This window comes from Oxyura jamaicensis, chromosome Z, assembly GCF_011077185.1.
Source record: "Oxyura jamaicensis isolate SHBP4307 breed ruddy duck chromosome Z, BPBGC_Ojam_1.0, whole genome shotgun sequence".
NCBI classification, from domain to species: Eukaryota; Metazoa; Chordata; class Aves; order Anseriformes; family Anatidae; genus Oxyura; species Oxyura jamaicensis.
Genome location: NC_048926.1, coordinates 48,175,383 through 48,185,427, shown reverse-complemented (window position 1 = coordinate 48,185,427; position 10,045 = coordinate 48,175,383). Strand labels below are relative to the sequence as shown.

The window sequence follows — 10,045 nt, the reverse complement described above, 5'->3', positions numbered from 1 at the left end:
GCAATCATTCATTTTTTTTACAAAAAGGGGATGCTCATAAAACACAGTGGTTCACCATAGGTGTAAGGGTGAATAACTTCTTGTTTTATTGCTGTGGGCTCACTGTAGAGGTCTGTAGATCAGTAGAGAACCCAGGACAATGCAGAAACATAGTTTTCTATGTGTTGGTTTCCAAATGAAGGACAAGACTCTGCAGTTCATGTGGGCTAGACCAAGACATATAGACAAGGTCACTTCACTATGGGATGACACGGAGGTTTTCAGCTCAGAAAGACCATGTGGAGCTACTGCACATTGTTCTCATTCTTACTTTGGGATCGGGCACGCACAAGATGGGATTTATCTGGGCTGGTAATTTTCATTAGAAGCTTGTTATTTATAAAACTGTACAATTAGTGTGTATTAAACTTATAATTTACTCCCTTGAACAACAGTTTGATCTAGTGTCTTATAAAAGGCTTTCTTACAGTGTGTGCAAATGTATGTGTATGCCTGGCAAATAATAAAAATAATCATAAAAAAAATGCACTAGAACTGAAGATATTGAAAAGGAATCCCATAAACTCTTTTTACACACAGCAGCTATGTGTTGTCTCTTTAGCTCTATTTTAATTTCAAATTTGTCATTGCACGATTCTGGTTCTTTCAGCTATTCTTTAAAATTCTCTTTCAAGCCTAGGCACCAGCATGTTCCTCTGTTCTCCCCTCTTTCCCCATATATCTGTATCAGACAGATTGTATTTGTTCAGCAAGACAGCTAAAGTCACTGCCTTTCAAACTTGTACTATGCATTACACTCTCACACTTGACTCTTATTTTAAATAAAACTTTGTTCTTCAAATAATCAGAGACCAGGAAAGGGACAATTTGGCTGCAAAGGTATATAGTCTGGAATCAGGTGGAGAGCTCCATGTCTGAGTTTCAATTTACCTTCATCCACCATCTTTGGGGGTTTTCTGGGTCTAGCTATAATCCGAGCAACTCATTTTGACAGATTTAGAATGTTTCATACAGTAATTGGAATTTCACTGCTTTAATGTCTTCATTCAAACAGTTTCTCTGATCATGGCACTGGAAAAGAAGTCTTATGCTATACATAGCTTTATGTGAAAAAAGGAGGTTTATGTGATTATGGTAATAGTTCATAAAATCTAGCAGACAAAGAATAATTTAGAATTCATTTATTCATAACAGCTGAAGTTAATATTCTTCTTGCCTACAAAAGAGCTTCAGACATTATTAATCTTTTCTCTCGAATTTCTACTATTCTGCAGAGCTAATTTAGTTTGCTTCAATGTTACAGATGCCCTAGCTTCTTTTTTTTTTTTTTTTTTTTTTTTTTTATTTTTTTTTTTTTTAAAAAAAATGTTTTTCCTTAAAAAAATAAAGCCGATTCCATTAAGATGGTATCAAAGTTGTCTTCTAACTTTCCTGCAGATTTATGTAGGAATTTGAACAGAACACTGCATTCTGCTCTCTGTTGTGCAGCTAATCATTTTATTGGTATAGAATAAATCACTTCCCTACAACTGAGTATTTAAGCAATTTAACATATCCCTTCATAATCTGAGAATTTCTTTTTAATGGTTTATCTGCTTTGGGAACAGGGGAATAGTGTGTGTGTGTCTGTTTCTGTATATTATTCACATTATTTTATTTAAACACCATTTTTTTCTTTTTTTCTTGTCCTTTATTACCTTTTTTTTTTTTTTTTTTTTTTTTTTCCTTCTAGTGAATCTCCTCTGTTTCTTCATCTCTGGCCAATCTAAAATACTTCAAACCTCCTCAAATGCAATTTTAAGCTGAGCTCATAGCAAGCTTGCAGCAGCCTCAAATACTTAACTAGTTACTTGGGAGCATTTCTGTACTCCCTTGGCCTGACTGTCAAAACCCTTCCAACTGAAAGCAGAAAAAAATTGGCATGTAGTCAAGAGAGAATTGAAAAGCAAAGACCATAGGCACAATGTCAGATTAATCTCTGTGTTAACTTCACTGGAGCACTATGTCTGGAACGTATTAATACAATTTTGCTGTGTGATCTGTCAGTTGCATGCTATCATTCTAAGTAGTGACTCTTTAAAACCTTGTCCTCCAGGTTAAATGAATTTAGCAATAGTGAACTGGCAGATCATAGGAGATGTTTGTCCTTAGAGGTGTCTGTGGTGGAAATCTGCAGATTTTGGTGCTTAGCCCAATGCTTTTTCACATTTTTATTGGTGAACTGAAAATACGTGTAAAATTGCTGTTGATAAAATTTGTTGATGACAAAAGAAACAGACATTCTTCTGGGGAAATATAAGTATAGAGAAGTCAGGCAGAAAATTTCACAACAGCAATCTGGCCATTTGCCTTTTTGCTAATGAGGTATATTGATAACAGGAATCTCTGGCCATGCACGTGTGCATATGACATTTTTTATTGTTTTCCCTCAGGAAACTGGAACTCAAGGTTAGAGATAACAAACTTATCTTACATATATTATTATAGAGTATATACAAGTATATATTATTTTGAAGTATGTTAAAATTTGGTGATCTGTGGTGAGCTTTGGGTATGCTTACTCTACCTACAAAGTGCATATCTGGAGAGGGCTTTGTCCTTTTGCTCAGACAGGAGTTGGAAGAAACCACCTGTTCAACCCTTGCACACTCTCAGATATGCTCCCCACCTTCCATGGCAATCTTTGCAGCTTTGGACACTTGTCTGGTTTGAGTTGTTTTTGTTTATGGTTTTGTTGAGCTCATGACTAGGGAGCAATGCCCTAGTAACTTTAAGGGAAGTGACCTTCTGGTTCATTCATTGTCACATTCAGACTAGGAGGAGGAGAAATGAAGCTGTCGTCATCACAGCCGAACTGTAATAATGTGAAGTTACAGGGGAAAAAAAGGAGGTGAATTCCTGACCTCGGAATTTATGGATGTTTGGCTACTCACTCTAACAAAACATTGCCTTCTTTCTGAGGCTGTCAGCTTTACCCAGTCACCTTAGAGAAGGTTTACATTAATCAATTAGATTATATATGTGTATATATATATTTAATGCAATTAAAAGAAAAAAAAAATCAATTCCAAATATATGCTTTGCTATAGAAAAGTCTTTCCAGAATGTAAGAAAAATCCCCACCAACAATATGCACATCTATCCCCTGCCTCCATGTGGTGACATCTCCTGCCTCATTTCTTCTGTGCTTTCCTTGCACTGGCAGCACTACTGGCATTCGTGCTCAGGCAGCCCCCAAACAGGCCACCGTCAACAAGAAAAAAGACGTCAATTCCTTGAGATAATCAGCATTTGCCTAAAAAGCAGAAACAACCCTGCTACCAATGGTTTGGCTGAGGATTACATTAGCATCCTCACTCCCCATTCCCAGCTCATTAGCATCTTGTGGCACTTCAAAACCAGCCAGAGGTATGGCTCTGGTGCTGCCCTGGTAGGGTGGGGTGCCTGTAACCCATCACTGGCAGTAGCAAAGGGTGGCAGTGGATGTTTTTTTTGCTGTTTCAGCCTTTCCTGGATCCCCACTGCCGGTCAGTGCCCTTTGCACAAAACCTGCCAAGGGGCAAATGAGTTTCTCTCATTAACAGCGTAATTGATGAGGAATTATGGACAGCTCAGCAGGAAGAGCAAAGGCCATAAGGATGAGCAAAAGCACTACGTGCACAGCACTAGCTGCAAGGTTTTACTCCTGGAAGAGGTAGACCTTCACCAAGCTCACCCAGCTGCTTAGAGCTGGGTGTACTGTGACAGGCAGCAAGACCAGAAAATACCTTCCTGTTAATTAGTGGCAAGAATATTTCTGAAATAAGGTATATTTATACATGGCTCCATGTTGTCTTGAGCCTTACTGATGTCCTGGAAGTCCTAGTCTCTGTTTTCACTTCAGTTTTCTACTTTAATTTTGTTGGCATAGGAGTGGAAAAAAAAGTGATTCTCTAAGATTTTGCACATGTGGTGTGTGCCATATCTCTCCCCCTTCCCTGGCTTTTTGGAGTCATTGGTTTGCTGGTGACTGCCCAGGCTCATCCCCTAGCCAGGGCCTGATGCTGGTAGTAGATTATCTCCTCAGGGAAGCATGAACAAGGGCTGGCTGTGTTTACTGGTTATAGGGGTAGCCCCCCTTCCCACTGGAGGAAGAGTGCACATCCCAGTACAGATGACGTGAGACATGTATGCTGGATGAAAACCATACAGTATTTGCTTATTTTCCCAGTGGGCTGAAGGTCCAGTGACCCCCACCCGTGCCCCACAGAACATGGTGTTGCCACCCGGCTGCGGTGTTCTTGGTGAGGACTGTGAAGCAGGTGCTGAGGTGAACAATCCGCAGGCGAGGCACAGGGCGTGCCCGCCACCTCCAGGGAGACAGCAGGGACAGTGCCGCCACCAGCACCGCCACCAGCACCGCCACCAGCACCGCCACCTCACACAGGTGAGCTGGGCCCAGGCCTACAGGGGGCCTCACCCAAGATTTACATTAAATAGCAGCGTGCAAGCAACTGTGAGACCCAGAGCCCTGGGTGAAGCTCAAGGCTTTAGGAGAGGCCAGGCATTTCAAGAGTATTCAAATCCATCTCACAAGCAGCAGGAGTTGACTGCTCAAGTTGTAGCAGACTGATTTACAGGCTGCTCAATGGCTTATATTCTCTCAGAGATCCCTAATACCCAGTTGTGGTGGTCTAAGTTATTCAGTAGTAGAAAATTTACTGGGGTCAGGAGGAGGACAACCTCATTCAGGGAGCTGTTCAGGGGACAAAGTGTGATTGGAAAGATGGGGACAATTTGGTGACTACTTACAAGGCAGTCTGCAACATTTAGGCAATTATCTGGGGCCTGGAAGACAAATTTGGTATTTCTGTCATCAGATAACAGGCAAAGTACAAATCAGTTTACAAATGCGGGAATTTGTTCTTGAGGCAGTCTAATTGAAACTTGTATTTCCAAAAAGTTTAGAAGCTTTGGATGTCCCATTGCTTCACATACAGAAGTAATTTATTTTCCCCAAAGCCCCATCTCCACCTCTTCTTTGCCTTCCCTTGGGTCCCAAACTGTCCCTGCCCGGATCCCACCCATTCTATGCTGTTGTCCGTTTGGTCGCCATGGCAGTCCCATGGCAGAGAGATGCCAGTGGCGGTGCCATTTTTACTGCAGAATACCAGGTACAGGTGGGATGTGAGTGCCAGTCGGGCAGCTGCAGGTGATCCTCAGCTCCTTCCCTGCACCTTCCCCCTCTCTTTCCTTTTCTCCACAGCAGCAAGATGTCTGGGGTAGAAGACGCTTTCCGTAAATTCGCAGTATATGGTGACACAGCTGCCAGCGGCAACGAGATGACAGGGAAAAACTTTTCCAAGATGTGCAAAGAGTGTGGGGTGATGGATGGAAAAGCCGTGACCAGCACTGATGTCGACATAGTATTCAACAAAGTCAAGTGAGCATGGCAGTGAGGGGCGCTGGGCAGCGCTGTTGGGTGGGCAGAGGAGATGGCACAAAGCAACCAGGCTCTCAGACAAGGGGCAGCCCTGGGGTTTTCCCATCCCATTGCCACCCACCTGCAAGGTAACTTTCCTCTTGGTCTTCCCTGGCTGTAGGACCAAGGGTGCCCGCACCATCACCTTTGCTGAGTTCCAGCAGGCCATGAAGGAGCTCTGTGGTAAACGTTTCAAGGGCAAATCACCAGAGGAAGCACTGCAGGCTGTGTATGGCCTCATCGAGGGGAAGGAGCCGGGCAGTGCAGGCACCACGGTGAGTAGGAGCTTCCTTGTCTGCTGTACACTTGGAGCTACCATGGGACCACACATCCCAAGGCTATCCTTGCATGTAGAGAAGAGCTCACTCCTAATGCTGGCTGTCTCCTGCTGGTTTCCTTTCTTGCAGAAAGCCACCAAGGTTGGTGGGGTCGAGAGGCTGACAGACACTAGCAAATACACTGGCAGTCACAAGGAGCGCTTTGATGAGAGCGGCAAAGGGAAGGGTCTTGCTGGCCGTGAGGACCTGACTGACAACAGCGGCTACGTCGGTGGCTACAAGGGAGCAGGCACTTATGACAAGACACACTAGGCATGAAACTACTTAGGAAAGCAAGGACTTTCTTCCCCTATTACTTGGGAGGAGAGGCAAATAAATACCTCATGCAACTGGCCTTCTGTGTTTGTGCATGCCAAATCTGACAGGGTGGGAATGCACGGGGCAGGTACTAGATGATGGGTGTGTGAGGGAGGTTCTCCATCCAATTGTGCTTTGATTGCTCTGCAGCAGAGCTTGAAAGCACCTTAATTCAAGGACAAGATAACCTTCTGGAGAAAAGTCTACGGGCCAAATAGCTCACTGCCATCACACCACTTCTCATTTCTAATAAAGTGAAGAGTGGCTTAGTCTTTGATAGTCACTCATTATTTTTATTCTCCCCTCCCAACACACTTTATTGTATTTTGTTGTTATTTTTGGCATGGGGAGAAATGCATGCTTGTCTTCGTATTGCCTTGCTGTGTTACATTTTACACTGGCGGTTTCTGGTGCAGACAGCTCATCAGAGTACATTATCATACCTCAAAGAGTACCCTTATGAGGCACGGGATGCAACAGGTACTACCCTGGGAAGATGGTAGGGGTCCCAATAACAGCAGTTCCTGCTTTTCGCTTTTCCCCATCCCCCAGATTAAATCCCCTCATGGAATCCTAGCATGTGCCTGGGTCACTCCACTATTTCACCTGGTTTCAGGGTGCTGGCAGCTGGGGAAGAGTTCATGACCTCACGGACAGTGAATAAAGTGTGATGGCTAACTGCGGCCTCTTGTTCTGCCCATGCCTTTCCTGAGAGTTTTGAGGGGATGGGAGACCAGGAAGGGGGCAGGAGAGGTGTCAAAGGAGAAGCTGGGGTGCTTTCCCTAAGTGTTTGTTCAATTGCTGGTCTTTATTTCTCAGTACCAGAACTGATCATTAAAATTTTACCTTAACTGGCAATAAACAAGATTCTGTGAAATTCAGACTTGAGATTTTTTTTTATTATTATTATTTTTTTTCCAGCCACAACAGGATGAAATGCACAAACTAAGATGGAAAAAATAGTGCTGAAATATATGTAAAAAATACAGGCCATATGCCCACTTTTTAATTGGCTTTTTATAACTCAGATAAAACACATTCAAGGTGGCAGCAATGCTGGCATAGTACACCATGTGCTGTACAACAGTTTAAGCAAAGCACATGTAGATTAACAGGTAGCAGGGCATTGTCCACAAAAGAAAAGGTAATGCACTTATGTAACAATGGAAGAACATTCTCACCTAGCTCTGCTTTTGGTGTTATACCATTCCTTATTTTAATGCAGTCAGAGGGTAATTGCAACAAGTATTAATATTTCAGAGCTATAATTGTTGTTCGTGACAGTTTGTATTATTCCTGATGTGGCTCTATTCAACTCATTGCTCTTGAGATGCTCTGGTGAAAACTTGTCTGGGAGTCTGCAGGGCTGTTTGACAGTGCCCTGGGCCTGGGCCTGGACGCAGCTCCTTAACTCCTTTCTCTGGAGGCCTCCTGTTCTTCGTAGGGTGGAGGGCTGGTTGATTTTCTCTCCAGAACATAGCTCTATGTGAAGATTACAGCTGGTGTGCGTTATAGTGTTATCCAAGATATGGGTTTGAGGTTCTCCCAGTATTTTCCACCCTCCAGCCCCATCCCTTACAAGGGCTTATTAACACATGTCGGGTAGTAATCACCAGTGTCCCACTGAACCCTTGGTGGCCAAGCAGAAAGGCATAACAGCTCCACCAGATAACACAGTTTTCAAGCAAAAGATGTAGGCACCAGCCATCTCACAGCTGTACCAATGTCCAGCCTTGGTGTGGTGTTTGGTGCCATTCCTTCATGCCACACTTTGAGCAGCTCAGGACCTTGTCATTTTGAAGGAAAGGAAGACAAGGACTGTCCTCAAGAACCTTGATTATTTCTTTGTTAAGGCCTCAGTTTCCTTATAAATGAATCAAGGAATAGTCCACATAAAGTTCTGCAAACAAACACAGGGATGTGTTGATGTGTTGTAATATTGGCTTCTTTTCTTTTTTCTTTTTTTTTTTTTTTTTCACCTTTATATATATAGTTGGCACAGAAGAAGCTGTGGGAGCTTGGGGAACAGACTGAGAGCTTTGTACTTGTGCTTGTGTACTCTGAGTTCTGGTTTGCATTAACTTGGGTACAGTGTGACACTGGAGGGTGAATTTCTGAGACATGATTCAATCTACTTCATCCTGTAATCTAACTTGTGTAGTACTCCAGCACCAACAAGAACCACTGCTTGTCCTGTCTATTCCTTATAAGTAGAAACCACAAAAAGATGAGGAATGCCATGCTCACTCCCTACAGCAGCTGGGGAGTGGACAGATGAAAAGGAAGTTGTGCTCGACTGAGGAGTTCAAAAATAGTACCTGATTACTACATGCCCCTGGGGAAACAGTAATAATAGTGGATCTAAGATTTTAAAATAAAGACATGCATGTATCAATGGCAGCATCAAAAGCACATCTGCAAGCAGGACAGAACAAAACACAAAACCAAAACCAACACAAAAGAAACAAACATGTAGACAAAAATCAGTTTATGCTTTAGTACATTGGGAACCTGCAAAAATTGAGGAGACTGCCCGGTGCAAGGTGGGGTGGGGGGCTCCTCTTACACCATTGCCTTCTAATACTAAATTTCTGTACCATTTTGTGTTTGCTCTCTTCCAGAGGTCATACTGCTAGCAAACCAGCCATCCCAGGAGAAAGAGGTTAGGAGCCTTCCCCATGGAGGCAGCAGGATTGTGTTGTGCATCACATCCCTGCAATGTCCTCCCCCTGTGAACATCAGGGGAAAGGTGAGGGTGCCTGCTGGCACTCCTGTTGAAAGACAGGCATGTGTTTGTGCAGTAATGAGAACCACAAGGCCACTGGAAGCTGCCAGAAGAGCTATGTAGCTCTACACAGGCAAAGTGCTGGATTTGGGGGGTATACTGGGAATTCTGGAAAACTTTCTGGAATAGAACAATGCTGCCCAGCTATGGCTAAAATGTGTCATTACTGTGGAAAAAATTGAGAAGGATTGGCTCCAAATTATTTATGGGGGAAAGAAACATTGGATCAAGACATTTTGTCAATTTACCACCACTTTAACAAAAAGGCAAAACAAAACAAACAAAACACTAAATCCTGTTCTTTGGAAAGCTCAGCAGGCTTATTTCTGTGGGGTGTCTCTGGACATGCCCCTCATCCCCCAGACTCCAGCCCTTCCATTCCATGCAGTTTTCTTACTATCTTCTAGAAATTTGACTCAAGACCAACTTTAGTAGTTCTTTGCCAGATGGTCAGTGCTTCAGGGTACTGGAGCATGTAACCTATTACACCATTCAGGTATAAATTGCTTGATAACATTGATGAAATCTGCACACAGATTAGAACAAGATCTGAAGATGTGTCTTTGTGACCGTACTGCAAGAGCAAAGGCAGCAGGACAGGGTGTTATCTAACACAGGTAGGAAATAGATAAGAAACTACAGATACATGTATGTGTGTAATGGTTTTAAAGCAACGTCTTCAAACTACTGAAGACCTCTGCTACCCCTTTTGCCACATGGACATGCAGTAACAGACTTGCTGTTGCCGAAACCAGCACAATTTTACTTTACCTTGACAAAGCAGAAATAAGAAAGAACAGATAGCTTTTATGTTACTGCAGCTACTGGCTGGTGGCAATGCATAGGACAGATAAATGACTGTCCATGTAAAGTAACGCTTACATGGCACAGTGTGGGCTGGTGGCTCTCACTGTTTGCTGTGGTATTGGCTCTGCCTTTGCACAGTTGTTGTTGTTGTTGTTGTTATTGTTGCAGGTTGTCTTTCTAATGTGACTGCAGAGCTGGCTAGAGGTGTGCGGAGCCCAGCACTGAGCTCATGGACCCATGGTTGCAGAGGGTTTGCCCGGTGGACAGCTGTAGCTGCGCCCCCATGACAGTGGGCCATGTATCCATGAGTGGGAAGGGAAGGGAAGGGAAGGGAAAGGAAGGGAAGGGAAAGGAAAG

At 43.4% G+C, this 10,045-nt stretch overlaps 1 protein-coding gene across 1 annotated transcript; it reads left to right on the top strand.

Annotated features, from left to right (window-relative positions):
• Positions 1-1,737: 1,737 nt before the first annotated feature.
• On the top strand, positions 1,738-6,127 carry LOC118156423 (tubulin polymerization-promoting protein family member 2-like). The gene is made up of 4 exons (XM_035310504.1): positions 1,738-4,426; positions 5,246-5,422; positions 5,583-5,736; positions 5,869-6,127. Exons 2-4 carry the CDS (start codon positions 5,253-5,255, stop codon positions 6,049-6,051), a joined length of 507 nt encoding a protein of 168 aa, XP_035166395.1. The 5' UTR covers positions 1,738-4,426; positions 5,246-5,252; the 3' UTR covers positions 6,052-6,127.
• Positions 6,128-10,045: the final 3,918 nt, after the last annotated feature.

Coding starts and splice junctions, on each gene's coding strand:
- LOC118156423 (XM_035310504.1), top strand. CDS start 5,253: ATGTCTGGGGTAGAAGACGCTTTCCGTAAATTCGCAGTATATGGTGAC. Junction 5,423..5,582: donor ATAGTATTCAACAAAGTCAA/GTGAGCATGGCA, acceptor CCCTGGCTGTAG/GACCAAGGGTGCCCGCACCA. Junction 5,737..5,868: donor CGGGCAGTGCAGGCACCACG/GTGAGTAGGAGC, acceptor CCTTTCTTGCAG/AAAGCCACCAAGGTTGGTGG.